This window comes from Herpailurus yagouaroundi, unplaced genomic scaffold (genome assembly GCF_014898765.1).
Source record: "Herpailurus yagouaroundi ecotype Mexico unplaced genomic scaffold, PumYag 220, whole genome shotgun sequence".
Classification (NCBI taxonomy): domain Eukaryota; kingdom Metazoa; phylum Chordata; class Mammalia; order Carnivora; family Felidae; genus Herpailurus; species Herpailurus yagouaroundi.
The window spans coordinates 2660741-2679303 of record NW_024412451.1 but is presented as its reverse complement, the minus strand read 5'-3'; the positions used below and the strand labels follow the sequence as shown (position 1 = coordinate 2679303).

General features: G+C 55.1%; 1 protein-coding gene across 4 annotated transcripts in view; it reads left to right on the top strand.

The window, feature by feature from the left end:
* Positions 1 to 2517: 2517 nt before the first annotated feature.
* The window catches only part of EML2 (EMAP like 2), a 25530-nt gene continuing 9484 nt past the window's right edge, over positions 2518 to 18563 (top strand). The window contains exons 1-12 of one of the 4 annotated variants that reach the window (XM_040457429.1): positions 2518 to 2811; positions 5402 to 5620; positions 5712 to 5835; positions 6028 to 6132; positions 8018 to 8046; positions 8458 to 8587; positions 11732 to 11881; positions 12426 to 12495; positions 12595 to 12705; positions 13894 to 13989; positions 14874 to 15008; positions 15908 to 16007. In XM_040457429.1, the coding sequence (XP_040313363.1) occupies positions 2640 to 2811; positions 5402 to 5620; positions 5712 to 5835; positions 6028 to 6132; positions 8018 to 8046; positions 8458 to 8587; positions 11732 to 11881; positions 12426 to 12495; positions 12595 to 12705; positions 13894 to 13989; positions 14874 to 15008; positions 15908 to 16007 (1441 nt within the window). In that variant the 5' untranslated portion in view covers positions 2518 to 2639. Of the gene's footprint in view, positions 2812 to 4458; positions 4484 to 5401; positions 5621 to 5711; positions 5836 to 6027; positions 6133 to 7411; positions 7592 to 8017; positions 8047 to 8457; positions 8588 to 11731; positions 11882 to 12425; positions 12496 to 12594; positions 12706 to 13893; positions 13990 to 14873; positions 15009 to 15907; positions 16008 to 18563 lie in introns of those variants that run through there. The other 3 variants (XM_040457430.1, XM_040457431.1, XM_040457432.1) reach the window with 3 other exon arrangements.

Here is an 18563-nt window from a genome sequence, read left to right as displayed (position 1 = left end):
TGACAGGCCTGAGCTCACTGAACCTGTTTTTCTCCCCTGGGACTTGGGTGCTGGAATGACTCCCGTTTTGCAGAGAAGCAAAAGCTATTTGGCCAAGGTCACTGTGCTCACATGGATCCCGACCCCTCGAGGGCTTATCTCTGTGTGTCACTCTCCGCCCCCCCCCCCCCCCTCACCCCCCAGCACATAACCTACCAGGCTAAATTCCTCTGCCCGCGGCTCCTCTCCCCTCCCCCAACACATGGAGCTTGCAGGATCTGAACTCTGGGCCCCCACTAGTGTCCCCTCTGGGGGCAGTCCATATCAGCCTGAAGCCTGTGTGGAGTTCTGTACTAGGAGTCTGACTTGCCCTCTCTTAGCGTCTGAGCTCACGGAGGCGGAGGGTGGGAGAAGTGGCAGTTGGGGAGGCAGGATATGTGGGTTCCTGCTTTGTTTCGATCAATAACACAACTAGCTGTGACCACAGGATGATAATGGCCCACATCTACTTTGGTCATCGCTTTGAACCCATTATTGATCTTGGTGCCTTACACAGTGGGTGTTCGCTGGGAGAGGAATAGGAGTTGCCATCATTTACGTGAGCCTACGTGTGTCAGGCACTGTACTCGTGTGTAATCTACATCTGTGACTCATGGAGGGTACAGTACCAAACTGCAAACGTCTTCCCACAGCCTTCTAGGCCCTGGAGTATCTGTGGGCCCATCTCCTCCCTGACCTCATCTACCCTCCGCTCTCCTCTCCCTCTGTGGCCCCAGCCCTACCAGGCTTCTTCTTGTTGCCCCAAGAACATGCCAAACTCATACCTACCTCTTGACCTTTGCACCTACTGATGCCTCTGTTCGGAAAGCTTTCCCCCCCCAACTTCGTGCATAATTCCTTCCTTGTCATTCACAGCTCAGCTCAAATGTTACCTCCTCAGAGAGACCTACCCTGGCCCCACTCTCCCTGAATTAGCTTCACCCTCTTATCCTTGATCACATCACTCCTTATCTCTGTAATACAAGGTTCTGAAATTATCTTAGCCTGTTTCTTCATCTGGGAAATGGTGGTGAAAATAGGGCTGGCGGTGAAGATAACTGAGTGTTTGGCATATAGTAAGGGCTTCATAAATGTTAGCTATTATTACTTATTTGTTGTGCGCATGGTGGCTTACTTCCTCCATCAACCTGCAAGATCCATCAAGACCCCCTCCCCCCTTTATTTATGAATGTTTATTTTTACTTTTTTAGTTTATTTATTTTTGAGAGCGAGAGAGAGCGAGAGAGAGAGAGGGCGAGAGAGAGCACGAGTGGGGCAGAGAGAGAGAGGGAGAGAGAGAGAATCCCAAGCAGGCTCTGTGCCATCAGCTCAGAGGGTGACAGGGGGACCTCGATCTCACAAAACCCAAGATCGTGACCTGGGCCCACATCAAGAGTCAAGACGCTTAACCAACTGAGCCACCTAGGCGCCCCTGTTCCCCCCTTTGCTAAATCAAAAGCCATTTTTGAATGAATGAGAGAGGCACGATATGACCGCCCACTTTCCAGATGTGGACATTGAGGCTCAGGGTCACAAGCAGAAACTGGTGGAGTCAGGATTTAAACCCAGGTCCATCTGATTCCAAAGCCCAGTGCTTTCAGGATAAGCCTGTGTGTCCTGAGGTAGGTCTCTGCCCGCTTTGGGTTCGCTTCTTCCTATAAAACGTGGTCTAGGTGCTGACCCTCAGTGGGGACTGGGGGAAGGTGGTCCACCATTCTTTAAATCCATTGTCAGGTTTTCTACCCTCCCCTCCTCCCCCAACATCAGAGCCCGGACGGACTGACACCGCCAGGGTTCCCGGAGTCACAGCTGGGCCTATGTCAAAACCCGGACTGGATAATTTAGTTGTGGGAGCTGAGGGCTGTAGGGGGGGAACTAAGGGGACCCTCCTCTCCCCTATAAGAAAGAGGAAGGAAGTGTTGGGGAGGGATATCAGACTTGGGGGGGAGGAGTCTAAACCCCGGGGCGGAGCTAATCCTATAAGAAGGCGGGGCCGAGGGCTCTGAGCGAAGTACTGTAGCTCTCGGAGGCTTTGGGGGCGGTGCCAAAGGCTCTTGGGGCAGGAATAGAACTTCAGCTCCCGCGGGATTCTGGGGGTGGAGCTAAGAGCTTGGGGGCGGGCCTACATCTAATAAACAAGGACTCTAAGAATAAGAGTTCGAGGGCGGAGCTGGTGGATATCTGGGCATATTTGAGGGGGCTTTTGGGAAATTCAGCGAAAGATTAAGGAGAAGGTTTTGGGGTTATGGGAGTGTCTTCCTCCACCCTATCTTCCTCTCACAGCCCGGGGCTGAGCTTTAGGCTGAAAAGCAGCGAAAGCCCTGCCCCTTCCAATCCTTCTGCATCCTGCATCCCTATTGGCTGAGGGGCCTGCGCGACAGCCTCTCATTGGTCCTGAACTGGCGAGGAGGGGGTCTAGAGAGAATGCGCGCAGACTGTGGGCGGGACCAGACGGTACCTAGGGGGATATAGGCTCAACCAATCCCGGTCCAAGGATTGTGTCCAAGGGGAGGGGGGGCCTGGCAGGGGGTGTCCCGACCCCCCTTTCTTGGCATCCTGGGGGATGACCCCGGTGCCAGGCCCGGCGCCGGCCGCCTGATGCCGGGCGGGCCGAGCCGGGGATGCTGGAACGAAGGGCGTTGCTATGGCAACGGGAGGCAGGGCCTGGAGGGGGGGACCGGGCCCAGGCTGGGGCCGGGGGGGCCGGCGGTGGCTGTGGCGGGGCGATGGCGGAGCGCGGCCCGGCCTTCTGCGGCCTCTACGACACGTCCTCGCTGCTTCAATACTGCAACGGTGAGACCCCTCCTCAGTTCCGACCCTGGCTCCGCCCAGGGCTGGACCCATTTCCTCCTGCCCCAACCTCCTCCTTCCAAGTCCCCATCCTGGCCCTTTGCTGAAGATCTTCCTCTCTCCCCCCAGGTGGACCCTGACCCCAGAGCAAGGTTCCTGATCCCCAAAACCCTGATCCCAGTCCCCCACCCGCTTCGACCCTCCCCTTCTCCCGAGGTGGCTGGATGGAGAGAAGGGGGCAGAACCTTCAGGAGCCTGGGGTCGAAGGGGGTAGGCCTGAAGGTCTGGAACTCTACCCTATCCCCTCTCAATCCTCTGGGACCCTCCCCCTTCTCTCTGGCAGAGGGACTGACAGATTAGGGGGAGGTGGGATTTGATGTTGGCTAGTGGGCAGTGTGTGGGACCAGGCAGGATAACCAGAGAATTCAGCCTCCACTCTACCTGCAAATCCTCAGCCCCCACCACTCCCACTCACTGGGACTCACCCCTCCTTCCTAGACACCCCTTCCTCCTTCCAGAAAGGCCACTGTGTCAGGCCCAGATGAGGGGGAGCAGGAGGCAGAGGGGAGGGGAGAAGGGGAGGAGTGGGAAACCAGAGCTGGTCTCTGGGCAAAAGGGCTGGGGGAGTGCTCAGGAAGGAGTAGAGGACTTGAGTTTGGGGTGGAGGGACGGGGGCGAGGCCTCAAGATGCAGCTGGTCTTTCTGGGTGGGGGCTGAAGGACCTTAGGTGAATGCCATCCATTTCTCTCAGCGCCCCCCCACCCCCCAGAGGAGACTATCTTCCAGTTTGTGGGCTCACTCCCCCGGTCACACTGGAGTTGGCAGAGGACCTGAATGTTTGTTTTGTCCTCCTCTGCCCCTCTAAGAGGCAGGATGCCTCAGCCTGGCTGTTCTGCTGCCGGAAGGCTGTGTGTCATGAACAAGTAACTTCCTCTCTCTGGGCCTCAATCCCATTTCTCCTCCCCTCCTCCTAAAACGGGTGGGATCCCACCATTACTAGAGTTGCCTGGAACAGTAGGTCCCATAAGAATAGTTCATTGTATTCTGGCTTTAGTGAGCCTCTACCATGAGCCACTGTTCTGCTAAGTGCTTTGCCTGTCACACGCAAGCTCACTATAACGTTATAATTTGTCTCTCTCTCTCTCTCTTTGGGGGAGGTGGGGGTGGGTAGAATCTGTAAAGGTGGGTAGGAGGGGGCCTGGCACAACTAGGTGATTGGGCCCTCCCGCCCCTCATTTATTGACCGTGTGACCTTTAGCGAGTCTCCGCGTGCCTCCCCAACCTCCGTTCTTAGTTTCCTCCGGTGGAAAACGGGATACCGGCAGGACCCCGAGATCCCCTCTTCTTACGAGTTCTCAGTCCTGACAGCTCCCTTCCTCCGACTCCGGGAGGCCCCCACCTTCCTCTGCAGGTCCGGGCACCGGACCATAGTGGCGCTGGGTGGGGGGCAGGGCGGGCAAGGCCGGGCTGGCGATTGGGCCGCTAGGGTGGGGGGGGAGGGAGGGAAGGGAGGGACCGACGGCTGCACTGCGGAGCCCGGCGGGCGGGCGGGGCGGCCTTCCGACTCGGGATGGCAGGTGCGACCTCCACGCCCCGTCCCTGTTAATGATACCGCCTTTACTTCCACCCGGCTGGGAGCCAGGCCTTCCTCAGTTGTGGCCCGCAATGAGTCTGGGTATGAGTGGTCTGGGAGGGAGAGGGGAAAGGGATGCCTCAGTCATCCGCTCTTCCCACTTCGGGGAAATGGGCTAGGTGTGTGTTTGGGGGGTGATGGAGGAGTTATTTGCCCGTACCATGGGCTGGAGAAGAGAGGGAGAGCCTACTCTGGGGCGTGGGGTACAGAAGCGAAATAAAAAAAAAAAAAAAAAAAAAAAAAAAAAAGAGGAACAGGAGAGAGGGTCCGGCCAGAGTTTGGCAGCCGGATCCCCGCCCGCATCTCCCAGTGGGTCTCCCGGGTCTGAGATGCGCTGCCTGCAACCCCCAAGTCTACCGCCAGGGGCCGCAGAAACTCTGTCCTTGCAACTGACTCTCTGGGGTCGAACCCCACGGTGAGGAGACAAGGGGAAGGGGAGGGACCAGGCATCACCTTTTAGCTGGGGAAGTCTTAAGAAACAGGAAGGGAACTTTAGTCCCAGGGATAAAATATTGATATTCGTCAGAGAGTATCGGGGATCAATTCTAGAACGTTGGTGTCACCAGGAATTAGTTGGTGTCGTTTAAAAAAAATACTGATATCACTCATAGATATTTAGCATCTTAGTCATAGAATCTTCAAACCAGAGCCGAGAGGCTCCTGACTCGGAGCATCTTAGAAAATAGGAGAGTAAGGGACTTCCCTAAGGTCACATCTCCAGGGCGGGCAGAGGAGTGTGGGGGCAAAGGACTGAGAGCGTTGGGGATTTCCTTCCCCCTCGTAACCCTCTTCCTGGCCCATCTCTGAGCGTCCCGGCCGCAGGTTGAGGGAGAGGAAGGGGGAGTGGCTGGCCTCGCCTTAACCCGGGAAGGGGGGAGAGGGGTGGGGGTGGGGGGCGGACCCCTCCGGCCCTGGAGCTCCGGAGTGGTCTCCGCAGCCAGCGCTAACCCTTCCTTCCAGATGACAATCTGTCGGGCACGAGCGGCATGGAGGTGGACGACCGCGTGTCGGCGCTGGAGCAGCGGCTGCAGCTGCAGGAAGACGAGCTGGCGGTCCTAAAGGCGGCGCTGGCTGACGCGCTGCGTCGCCTGAGGGCGTGCGAAGAGCAGGGCGCTGCGCTGCGCGCGAGGGGCACCCCCAAGGGCCGGGCGCCTCCACGCTTAGGCACCACGGCCTCAGGTATCTTTGCTAGACTGGAGGGATGAGATGGGGAGACGTCGGGACCCGGACCTCGCACTCACTACTTCTGTCCCGGAACCCCGTCCTCCAGTGTGTCAGCTCTTGAAAGGCCTTCCCACCAGGACCCCCCTCAATGGCGCGGGACCCCCGAGGCGCGTGGGCGGCTATGCCACCTCTCCATCCTCCCCCAAGAAGGAGGCGACCTCTGGGCGCAGGTAAGGCACGGAAGCCTGGATCTCTAGCCTCCTCCAAGACCATATGGGAGACAGAGGCTGTTGATACGGCGAGGGATGGGCTCGTGGGCCCGAACTCCAGCAATGGAAAGTGCCAGGAGGTTCTCGCCCTCCTCTTACACTGGCCTGCTAACCTCACAGGCTTCTCCCTAACAATGCGCTCTCTCTTCGTAGTGCCCGCCGCTACTTGTCACCAGAGCGCCTGGCTTCGGTGCGCCGCGAGGACCCCCGCAGCCGCACCACATCTTCTAGCAGCAATTGCAGCGCCAAAAAGGAAGGGTAGGTGTCTGGGGTGGGGGTCCTGTCACAGAGGGTGAGGCCAGGACACCAGTTTGGTTTGGAAGAGGGGATGCGGAACTTCGGGTGATGCCCCAGGCCACGAGGTGGTACCGTAGAGCGAGGTCATCTAGTTCAGAATGCGGGGACAGTGCCGAGGCTTGGAAGGACCAGTCTTACGAGAGCGCGGGCGAAGAGGAAGGCCCGCAAGGGCTCTGCCAGCATTGGGGGGTGTGGCCAATCCTTAAGGGGCTGGACTAGAACTTCGGGGAAGTGAATGGTTAGGGTCTTTTGGGTGGAGCCAGAGTGGAAATTGAGGGAGGAGCCAGGCTTGTGGGCGTGGTCATTAAGTAAAAGAGTCCCTGTTGGGTCTCAGGGGTGGGGCCAGGGCAGAAGCTTCAAGGGAATTTCTGCAGGGAATAGGGGAATTGGGGGGGGGGGGCATGCTTGGAATTGGAGGGCATGACCAGTGTGTTAGCCTGGGTAGAATCAGAACCTGGGGTGGGGGTCACTGGGCTCGATACCGGCTGGTGGCTTGTCAGAGACGGGGCGGGGCGACAGGGGGCGTGGTCAAATACCAGGAGGCGGGGCCAACCTAGAGGCCTTGAACAGTCTCAACTCAGGGACTGGATTTCTGTAAAGTGGTCGTAGTCAGAATGCCTGGCGGGACCCGAGGCGCGGAGAGGGCCGGGGAGGGGCAGTCAATTATCAGGAGAGGTGTCAACTCTGGGGACGGATCGGAAGGGGGAGGTGGGTGTGGTCAGAATGTGGGGCATGGTCAATTCTCTGGAGGCTGGACCACCCTGAAGCCCAGGGCAGAGTAAAAACCTAAGGATAGAGTCTAGATGCAGTGGGCTTGGGGGCTAAACTAAGGCAGGAACTGGGTCAAAAACCACACATTTCAACCCCACTCAAATAATAGCAAACACGTCCATGACGCTATGTACTAGGCAGTACTCCAGGCACTTGACATGAATTAACCAATATAATCCTCGCAATCACCCCGCGAGGTGGGTACTCTTATTACCCCCATTTTTAAAAGGAGGAAATCGAGGCAGAGGTCGGGCAATTTGTCCACACTGCTTAGCAAGTGGCAGGGCTGGGGTTTGAACTCAGGCAGACACGCCCCCTAGTCCTGTTCTCAAACAACACTCTCCCCCACCCCCCACCCCACCCCCAAAAGAGCCTGGTATCAGGACCCCACGGCCCGGGATCTGAGACCCAGAATGACCGGCCGGCTCCCGGGGTCGGCCGCGGAGGGCGGGGCAGGGCGCGGCGGCGCGGGCGCCTCCCAGGGCCGGAAGCGGCGGAGCCCGTCCCGGCTCCACCCCCGGCCCCGAAGCTCCGCCAGCCGCCGCCATGAGTAGCTTTGGAGCTGGGTGAGACCCTCTTGCAGACCCTCTCCTCCCTGCACTCCCGGGGCCTGGATCCGGGGCTCCCCCCACCCTCGCCAGGGACCCAGGTCCGCGACTATCACCCCTTTCCGCCGGCGAAGGGAATGTGGAGACACGCCCCTTCCCTTAAACCTTCTCGGCTTCCCTTGCTGCTTGAAGTTTGGGGCACCGTGGGACTGGGGGTGGGGAGCTCTGGGAGAGCGGTGCTGATTAGGAGGGAGGGGCCCCTGGTGACTCCCGTCTTCCAGGATCGCGTCCCTGCCACTTCGTGCTGTGTGATCTTTGGCGATCACTGCCTCTCTGGGCCTGTGTCTTAGGCTCTGCAAGATCAACCGAGCAAAGCACACGGCCTGCAGAGAGGCAGCGCTCCGCTTCTTACTCGGCCCCCATTATTCCTCAGAGACCTCCGGGCAGCGGTGGGGTAGGGGAGTGGTTTCTCCCCTTTTCAGACCCGTCTGCTAATTAGGGCGCTTTTTCTTCCCCTTTCCTGACAGCAAAACCAAAGAAGTTATCTTCAGCATGGGTGAGTGGGGAGAGGGGGAGGAGCTTGGTTGGGGATTGCTGGAGGTCAGGAGACGTGGCTATTTGAGCCTTTGCCTCTCTGGCCTCAGTTTCCCCATGCGTTAAAAAATTTTTTTTTTATATCTTTATTTTTGAGAGAGAGAGCACAAGCGGGGGATAGGCAGAGAGAGAAGGAGACATAGAATCTGAAGCAGGCAACAGGCTCTGAGCTGTCAGCACAGCGCCTGCCTCTGGGTTCGAACTCGTGAACCAGGAGATCATGACCTGAGCCGAAGTCCGACGCTTAACGGACTGAGCCACCCTGGTGCCCCTCCATGCATTTTTGATGTTGTTGTTGAGTGAAGCCCGAAGGGGAGAGGGAATTGGGGTGTGGGCTGGTGGCGGCGCCTGACCTCTGGGGGTGTCCTGGCAGAGGAGGGCTCCGTGAAAATGTTCCTGAGGGGGCGCCCTGTGCCAATGCTGATTCCCACCGAGCTGGCGCCCACCTACAGCCTCGACGCGCGCTCTGAGCTGCCTTCCAGCCGGCTCAAGCTGGACTGGGTGTATCCTTTTGCTGTAATCCCTTCCTCCCTGCCCGTCATCCCCCAGTCTGGAAGAGACCAACACCCTTCTGGTAGGGGACTTCAGCGGGAGAGAGGGTCTTTGCACTGAATCACACTCGCAGGCCCCTGTGGCCTGAGGGGTCAGGATGACCCTGGGGTCAGGACAGTGCCGAGGAAAGCAGGTTAGTTGAAATGACCTTTTTACGATGCACTAAAATAGCAGATGTTTGCTGAGTGCCTTCCATATGTCAGATTCTCCTCTACAGTCCCGCCCTGATCACTTGGGGCTCACCTTCTAAAGGAGAAGAGAGAGATGATAACAGAAGCCTGTGATTAAATAAACACGGTGATTCCAGCTAAGTAATAAATGCTGGGAACCCAGGAACCTAAAGTCATGTGGGAAGAGTCACTGTGTTTCTCTGAGGAGAGGGCATTTGAGCTGTGAGTTGAACAGTTGGGAGCCAGCATAGGAAGAGCTAGAAGGAGAATGTTCCAGACAGAGGGCATGGCAGGTATGAGGGCTCTGTGGCCGGAGCGACCTAGGCGTATCTGAGAAACAGAAGAAGTTGGAAATGGTTAGGGGCCCTGTCTTTGGAGCCTGGCAGACCTGGCTGGTCTGTGTGATCCTGGACAAATCACCTTGCCTCTCTGTGCCTCAGCCGCGTCCTCTGAAGAATGGGTTTCAGGATTTCAGATTCATAGTGCCGGGAAAGGGCACCATTCTAAATGGTTTTATGTGTAAATACGGTGAATGATAACAATCCTCCTCTTTTGTAGCATTGAGAGTGTATTTGTACAACCCGTGGCCTCCTAGAGCCCTCTGACGCCTGCAGCTTGGCAATTGCTGCCTTCACTGTCTGGATGACAAAGCTGAGTCCAAAGGAAAGGACTGAGCCTTGTCCTCGGGAGTCAGACCAGTTCTGGGGCAAGAACTCTGGCCTCCGTGGCCCACGCTTTTTCCAGATCAGCAGCCTAGGGACCCAGGCCCCGTCCTCTTCTTTCAGCCTTGATTTCCGCTCTAGTGGAGGCAGGGATGTTGGAGCCCAGAGTCTTTTCGAGAGAGCCGGAAACATCTATGAGAATCAAAGCACACTAAGCTGTTGTGCCAGGCTGGGTCCGCTGAGACTGCAAAACTCAGTGTGGGGCTCGGATGCCCCATCTCTGAAATGACTGCAGGGCGGGACCATTTCTGTGGGGTCGAGACCCATATGGCAGCATTCATTCAGATATTTTCTGAACATCTGGGGCCACGAGCTGGGCACCCAGGGGTCATCATGACAGCCTGCCTTCCTAGGGCCCCTAGTCGAGTGTGGGGACAGACTCTTTGATAGTGATAACCCACAGTGAGCAGGGCTGGGATGGGGGAACCCAGAAGGGCAACTGCCCCAGCCCTGGGGGTCACGGAGGGCTTCCCAGAGGAGGAGTTATAGGAGTGAATGAAACAGCCCAGTCTTGGCCACCTGGGAGCACACAGCCTCATTGGGAAATAGTGGCAGTTAACAAATTAACCAGGTAATTATTAAGTGACATGAGGCCGGTGGAGGAGGTGAGCATGAGGGCCGCTCTGAGGAGGTGACCAGGTAGAATGTACTAGGCAGAGGGAAAGGCTAGTGCCAAGGCCTGGACTAAAGATCTTGGCATTTTGAGGAACTCCAAGATCAGAGAGCACAGGAGGGCAGAAGCCCTACTGGAGCCAGGAAGGGGGCAGGCAGGCCAGTGGGAGGAGCCACAGAAAGTTCTGAACAGGGGAGGGGTCAGCCATTCCTTCATCAGATACTGAATCCCTATGTCTGTTCAGTCCCAGGCACTGGACTCCAGGGATAGAGCAGTGAACAAAATGGACAAAGATCCCTGCCCTCTCGGAGCAGATACTCTAGTTGGGGAGACAGTTAAGCTGTGTTATACCAAGTTAAACCATGTGGGGTTCTAATGAGTGTATGACAGAAATATGAGCGGGGGGGGGGGGCAGTGAGAGTGCATGAGTTTGTAGTTTTAAGTAGAATGGGCAGGGAAGGCCTCTCTGAGATGCTGACAGTTGAGCAGGGACCTGAAGGAGGCAAGGGAGCCATGGAGAGTTGAGGGGGAGGAGTACTCAGGTGAGGGGGAACAGCAGGTGCAAAGGCCCTGAGGTGAGGACAGAGAGCAGGAGGCCAGTGGGAGTGGAGCCTGACTGAGGACTGAGGAATCCGGCCCAGGTCAGGCTAGACCTCGTGCCCGGGCTTTCATAAGGATTTTGACTTTTGCTCTGAGATGGAACTCATGGGGAGGTTCTCAGCAGATGTGAGCTAACTTAGTGTTAACAGGACCCTTCTGGAGGGAAGTGGGGTTGTATTAGCGTTCTGTGACTGCTGTAACAAATCACCACAAACTCTGTGGCTTAAAACAGAACGATTTTCTCTCCCAGCCCAAAGTCAAGGTTCCAGCAGGCCCACCGCCCTCCCTCCAGAGGCTCTGGCAGAGAATTTGATCTATGTCTCCTAGCATTTGATGGCTGCTGGCTGTCCTTGGGGTTCTTTGGCTTATAGCCACACCACATCACTCCAATCAACCTCTGATTTTCATGTGGGTCCTACCTACACCCCTTTGACGTTCAGTGTCTTTTCCTCTCTGTCTCTTATAAGGGTACTCGACATTGGGTTTAGGCCCCACCCAGATAATCCAGCATAATCTCATGTTGCGATCCTTAATTACATCTGCAAAGACTCCCTTTTCCAAGGAAGGTTATAGTCACAGGTTCTTGGGGTTAATATTTAAAAAACTTTTTTTTTTTTTAACATTTGTTTTTGAGAGAGCGAGACGGAGCACGAGCGGGGGAGGGGCAGAGAGAGAGGTGGGGGACACAGAATCCAAAGCAGGCTCCAGGCTCTGAGCCGTCAGCCCAGAGCCCGATGCGGGGCTCGAATTCACAGACCGGGAGATCATGACCTGAGCCAAAGTCGGATGCTTAACCGACTGAGCCACCCGGGTGCCCCACGGGGGTTAATATTTTGGTGGATATATTACGGGGGGGGGTACCATCAACCGCCCCTCTCCCCTCCCCCCCCCCACGGGGTCTGAGTGGAATCAGGAAAACCTCACTGCAGGTATTGAGTTGGCACGTGTGATGCAAAACAGGCTCCTTAACCGGCCCCCGGGCATCTCCAGCTATGGCTACCGAGGCCGAGACTGCCGGGCCAACCTTTACCTGCTGCCCACGGGGGAGATAGTGTACTTTGTGGCCTCCGTGGCCGTGCTGTACAGTGTGGAGGAGCATAGGCAGCGCCACTACCTGGGCCACAATGATGACATCAAATGGTGAGGCCTGGGAGGGGCCACTCTTGGAGGCGGAGGGTGGGGGGGAGGAGGGGGGCGGGTAGGTGGCTGTGGCCAGGCGTTTGCTTGGCCTACCAGCTGAATTCAGGAAAAAAATGTGGACTGATCATCAGTATTTTAAAGGTCGGTGAATTCACTTACATGCCTGGATTTTTCACTTCTTTTCGGAAACTCCTAGCTGGAGCCCCAGATAATCCTAACAGGGTGGGAGCCAGGCAGCGACAGCCCCTTTTGATGGCTGTGCCCCCCTGGCCACCACTTGGGTACAGTCCTGAGCCGTATGGGCATTTGAGTTAAGAGACCCCAGGACGGAGTCTTGCTTCCGAGGCTGGGTACCTGGAGAGTAGTCCCTTATTGTTACAGAAGGACTAAATTGATGTTTATTGGCTAAATAACTCACTCAACCAATCTGTGGGATGAATAGCCAGGCGTTGTGACTTCAGCCTGTTAAGGGAGGAGGAGTCCTGGGCCCCCCTTTGAGCCCCATCCCTCCCACTGAGCCCTGTCCATCTGTCTCCTTTCTCAGCCTGGCTGTCCACCCTGATATGGTCACCATTGCCACTGGACAGGTGGCAGGCACCTCTAAGGAGGGGAAGGTAACAGATTGGAGGAGGAGGGACCGGAGACTGGGGTGGGGTGATGGTGGGGGCAGACAGCTAGGCCCCCCAGGTAACAGGCCTCTTTCTTCCTTGCAGCCACTACCCCCCCACGTGCGCATTTGGGACTCAGTCTCCCTCTCCACCTTACACGTGCTGGGCCTGGGGATGTTTGACAGAGCTGTGTGCTGTGTGGGCTTTTCCAAATCTGTAAGTCCTGTGCGGGGACCCTTCGCCTGTCCCCTTCCTCCAAAGTCAGGGGTACGCCTGCGCGCGCGCGCGCGCGCGCACACACACACACACACACACACACACACACGCCCGCTTTGGGATGGGGGAGAGGGCATGCCTCAATTGTGACGTCACAGGTATAGGCCACGCCCCCTGCAGAATTGCCCGCCCTGCAGGCCAACCCTCGGTGACCTTACAGGGCTGCTCCCTTAGCCCTTATGAAGGGGACCCACGTGTCCTGATTGCCCCCAAACTCCTCGGTGACTGGTCATGCTGGTTGCATTATTATTGGCACCGACTTTCCTTTGCGAAAGGTCCTTGTAAGGCCTTGTGGTTCCCTGGTCCAGCCTAGATGGGTGTCGGCAGGACGGGTGGTGGCAGGTCTGGGCGAGATAAGCCCAGAAATGGAGAGTAAGCCTTCAGGAATTTGCAGAGCAATTTCATATTTCCTGCAACATCCTAGTCTGTGATGGGTGGGCTTTTTTTTTTTTTTAATCCTATTTCACATTTTTATCAAAATGTATTTTACCAAAGTATTGACCAGCAATGGATTGAGGAATAAAAACCAAGAAGCACGGCTCTAGAGCCTCACAGGTTTTCTGAGGCCTAAGGAGATCTTTGAGGGCATTGTGGGGAGTGGTGGAGAAAAGCTGCTTTGTTGACTGTGTGTGTGTGTGTGTGTGTGTGTGTGTGTGTGTGTGTGTGTGTGAGTGTGTGTGTGTGTGTGTATGTGTACGGGGAGGAGGGAACCCTGCAAAATCAAAATTAACCTGTTTCACCAAAGGTGTGAACACCCAACATTTTAGTAATTCGGTTGTTTCATTTTGTGTGCATAAAAGTCATTTCATTTTGTGTGCATAAAGTCATTTTCATATAAAAATGCAGATTAGATGGTTTCAGGATTCCTGCAGAGAAACAGTAACTGAGGGTAAATGAGATGAATTTCTTAGGGAGGAGTCATTTCAAAAGGAAAGTTCTAGAAGCCCTTTAAGATGTGTACATGGCTGCTGGACGGGGAGTGTATTTGCATGTGTTTCATCTAATGTGGGCCAGGAGCTTTGAAAATCTTAAAACAGACCTGAGTGGGAAGTTCCTGTGTGGGCAGAGTGTTGAAGGGGTGGATCCTGACCCCCCTTCTCCACTCCCCCTCCTCTCTCCTCCTTCTAGAATGGAGGCAACCTGCTCTGTGCAGTGGACGAATCGAATGATCACATGCTCTCCGTGTGGGACTGGGCCAAGGAGGCCAAGGTGGTGGATGGCAAGGTGGGGTGACCGTTCTCATCCCGCCTCCTTGGGGTGCCTCTGTGGGACTGGCTGGATCTCTGTGGTTAGGAGTCTGGAATCAGACAGACTCACATTCAAGGCCAAGCTTTGCCATTTGGTGGCTGTGTGACTTCAGGCAAGCGGCTTGCCCTCTCTGAGCCTCGGTTGCTCGCCTGTAAAGTGGGGATAATGGTAGCATCTTCCTAGTAGGGCCTTGGCTTTGATGTTGGGATGTGGGGTGGGTAGACCAGGCACAACAAAAAGGTCGATGCAAGGCAGCTACTGACTGTAGTCTTGCGACATCCAGGACATTGACTTGCATTTCTGGGTGGTGGCTTGACTTCTAGGGAATAAGCTGAGGCATGGTAGAGGGGAGAGCTACTTGCCCAAGGTCATGTGCCTATTTTGGAGACCTAGGTTCCGGATTGGGGCCCACAGTTTGTGGACAGAGACTTAGTAGTTGAGAGGCTGGGCTCTGGAGTCAGACCTATGTGAATTAATTCCGGACTTGACTCTTACCTGGCTGTGTGGCCTAAGGCAAGTGACTTCCTCTCTTTGCGCCTCACTTCACCTGTAATGGGGAGCGCTAATGAGCCGTACCTCACGGAGCGCTTTGAGGAGTACAGCAGTTAATGGATAAAGTACTCAGCACAGCACTTGATGCAGAGTTGAGGCTCTCCAAGATCTGCTGTCATGTTGATAAAGGTGGCAGTAATGCTTTGCTGGCTGGCCCTGCCTTCAGTATTTTAGCTTGCCTGTATAGTAAAGACACAGGCAAGTAGGTTGTGCAGTGCACAACTCATGCAGCTGTATAGGGCGGTCTTACACGGGGTGGCCCTAGTGGCTTTGAGGTCCTCATTCTGAATCTCCCCCACTCTCCAAAGTGCTCCAACGAGGCTGTGCTGGTGGCCACCTTCCACCCCACAGACCCCACCGTGCTCATCACCTGCGGAAAATCCCACATCTACTTCTGGAGTCTGGAGGGGGGCAGCCTGAGCAAACGGCAGGGCCTCTTTGAGGTGAGTGCCCCGGGGTGCGGGGACAGGCTGGCCCTGAAGGAGACAGGCAGGGACACCCGGGCAGACAACAAAACAGAGGGTCCCAGAGGGTCCCAGATTATGAGGATGCCGAATTTCTGCTGGGGCCTCAGTTTCCTTATCCCATACCATGAGGATCGTCCTCCTTAACTGTCTAAAGTTGTGAGGATTCAGCGGGATGAAGACCGTGGTAGCTCCTAGCAGATAGTAAATACTCAATAGGCAGTACTGTGCTTGGCCATAATGTGGAAAAACACAGAGGTCAGAGGCCAACTGGCTGAAAGAGATGCTCCTCGAGGCAAACAGACACTGAGCGGGAAGCAGAGGGCCCGGGAGAGAAGGTGCAGGGGCCCCTCTGCCAGGGCTCGCCTGCCATGGGTGAGAACTGGAGCTTCCACCCCAAAAAGGGAGGCCCGGAGGACACCAGGCATAGGTGAAGATGAGACAGAGATACTGAGGGGAGGGTGGGGAGAGGCAGAGAGAGCGACATAGAGATAGAGGATGGGCAAGGGGAGGAGAGACGGTGCAGGGGGAGAGCGGGGGAGAGTGGCGACAGAAAGGGGGAGACCCAGGGACAGAGAGGGGGGACCCGGGGATGGAGAGAGGGGGGACCCAGGGGCAGAGAAAGGACAGAGAAGAAAAGTCAAGAGAGGAGGCAGAAAGTGCTTCCAGGGGTAAGCAAGGGAGACAATGTGGTCAGAAGCTCTAGGCCACATGAGCAGTGCACGGAGGCGGGTTGGAGATGGGGGTGCCCCACAATGGGCCCCATACCCGACATCATGGCGGGGATCCCCTGACCACGGTCCTGGATGGTGGGTGGGCTCTGGGAGGCTCTCTGCTTCAGCAACCTTCTGACACCTTCCCTTTCTCCCCCACCTTAGAAACACGAGAAACCGAAGTATGTGCTGTGTGTGACCTTTTTGGAGGGTGGCGATGTGGTCACCGGGGACTCGGGGGGGAACCTCTATGTCTGGGGCAAAGGTCAGTTTCACTCCACCTGTTTGGTACCCAAGCCAGCCCTCCCGAACCCCCTTGGGCCAAGCCTTCCTCTGACCGAGCTTGTATGGAATGTATGATAAAACGGGCTAAATCCTTACTTGTCTAATTCCTATATCCCCCTCAAGGCTCGGCTCCAGTATCCCCATCTCCATGAAATCTTGACTTATTCCCCACCCTTGTCCTCTGCAAATCCTGTGGTGGAGATCAAGTTTGAATTATAAGTGAATCGAATGGTTAACCCACTTGTGTGTGGATGGGTGGGTGGGTGGGTGGGTGGATGGAGAGGTGGTTTGTCCCAGAGCAATCAATGAATAAGGCAATGAATGAATGAAGGGGCTGTCCTACTCAGTGAGTGGAAGAATGAGTGAATGTACTGGCCTCCTTAATGGTGAATGATTGGGTGAGTGAACAACTGAATGAATGAATGATTGTCCCCATGACGGATGCTGGGGTTAATAAATGAAGAGGTCTTTTCCCAGGAAGTGGATCCATAAAGCAATGACTGAATGAATGAGTGAATGAACGAATGAATGGTTACCGCAGCCAATGGATTAATATATTACGAAGAATGGATTGTTCCAGGAAGTAGATTGATTGCTGAGTGAGTAAAACAGTTGATTGTTCTAGCCAAATGGATGGATGAAGAAATGAATAAATGGTTGTCCCAACCAATGGACATTAGCGTATTGTCCCAGCAAACGCTAATGGGGTGAATACAAGCTTGCTCTAGCCTTTGGGTGAATGATGAATCAAGCAAAGAATGGGTTGTCCCAGCAGATGGATGGCATGAACAAATCAGAGAGTTGTTTTGGCCTGGGTACGTTTGCTTTCACGTACATTATGCTCCTAAATCAAGGGTGCACTGAATATTATTCCCATTTCACAGATGAGAAGCCCTAGGCTCATGGGGCACCTGGCTGGCTCAGAGCTTTCCTTGAAATTACACAGCTGAGAATAAGCTCTGAATAACTGACAGTGTGTCTTTTCCAGCAGACTGTGAGCTCTCTGAGGGCAGAGACTGGGTCTGATTCGTTTCCATATCCCCAGACCCATCACTGGGTCCATCCCGTAGGGCTGTGGTGGGGTGGTTGGAAAGACAAGTGAACAGAATGATAAGTGGACGTGTGGCACCACATCTGAGTTGAGGACTGTTCCTTTGAGTCCCTGCCCCAGCCTCCTTCCTGGTCCTTGGCCTTTATTTATCTTGCCTCCTCAAATTCCAGAACCCAGTGTAAATCTGACCCTTTTCTCCCCTTGCCAAGCTCTACCATTGTTCCCTGGTTCCCTCAGGACAAGGCCCAGGTTCTTCACTGAGGCCTCTAAGACCTTGTGTGGTCTGGCCCTGCCTTCCCTTGCCCCTTGCATGTTACATGAAGTCAAACCAGATTTTCTATAGTTCTCTAAATAGCGCATGCTCTTGCTCTCTTCCCTTTACACACATTGTTCCCTCTGCATGCAGCCCTTTCCCACCCTCTGTTGGCCTAGCTGACTTCTACTCATCCTTCAGATCCTTGTTCAGCTGTCTCCTCCTCCAGGAAACCCTCCCCGACCTACCAGGCTGGGTATCTTCTATGAGATCCCACGGGCTCCTGGCTTTCCCTATCCTAGCCCCAACCACCTTGGGTTGTCATTGACTGGTAATAGGTCTGTTTCTGAAATTGGACTGTGAACCCTGTGACGGCAAGATCTGAGGTTGTCTTGGTCACCACTGTGTTCCCAGTATCATCCGGCATGAAGCTGGGCCCAGAATAAATGCTGGTTACACAGTTGTTGATTGGATGGGTTAACGGATGAATGAATGGATGATTAGATTGACAGGGCGAATGGGTAGATGGATTGGAAAATGGGTGGATGTTTGGGTAGAAGGATGAATTAACTGGTGAGTGAGTAGTTGAATGAAAGAGGTGAACAGATGGATGAGAGGTGGATGAATGGGTGGGTGGATCAGTACATAGATAGGTGGATGGATGGATGGATTGGATGGGTGGGTGGGCAAGTGGATAGATGGATGGATGATGGATAGATGGATCGATTGGATGGGTGGGTAAGTGGGTGGATGGATGGATGGATGGATGGATGGATGGATGGATTGGATGGGTGGGTGGGCAAGTGGATGGATGGATGGATGGATGGATGGATGGATGGATGGATGGATGATGGATGGATGGATCGATTGGATGGGTAGGTAAGTGGGTGGGTGGATGGATGGATGGATAGATGGATAGATGGATGGATAGATGGATAAATAGATGAATGGATGTTTGGATGGAAGGATGGATGGATGGATGGATCAATGGATGGTTGCATAGATTGATGGGTGGGTACATGATCAGATAGGTAGATGGATGGAGGGAGGGATGGATAATGGATGGGTGAGTGGGTACATGGGTGGGTGGATGGATGGATGGATCAATGGATGGTTGGGTAGATTGATGGGTGGGTACATGATCAGATAGGGGGATGGATGGGCGGATGATGGATGGATGGATGGATGGATGGATGGATGATGGATGGATGGATGGATAGGTAAGTGGGTGG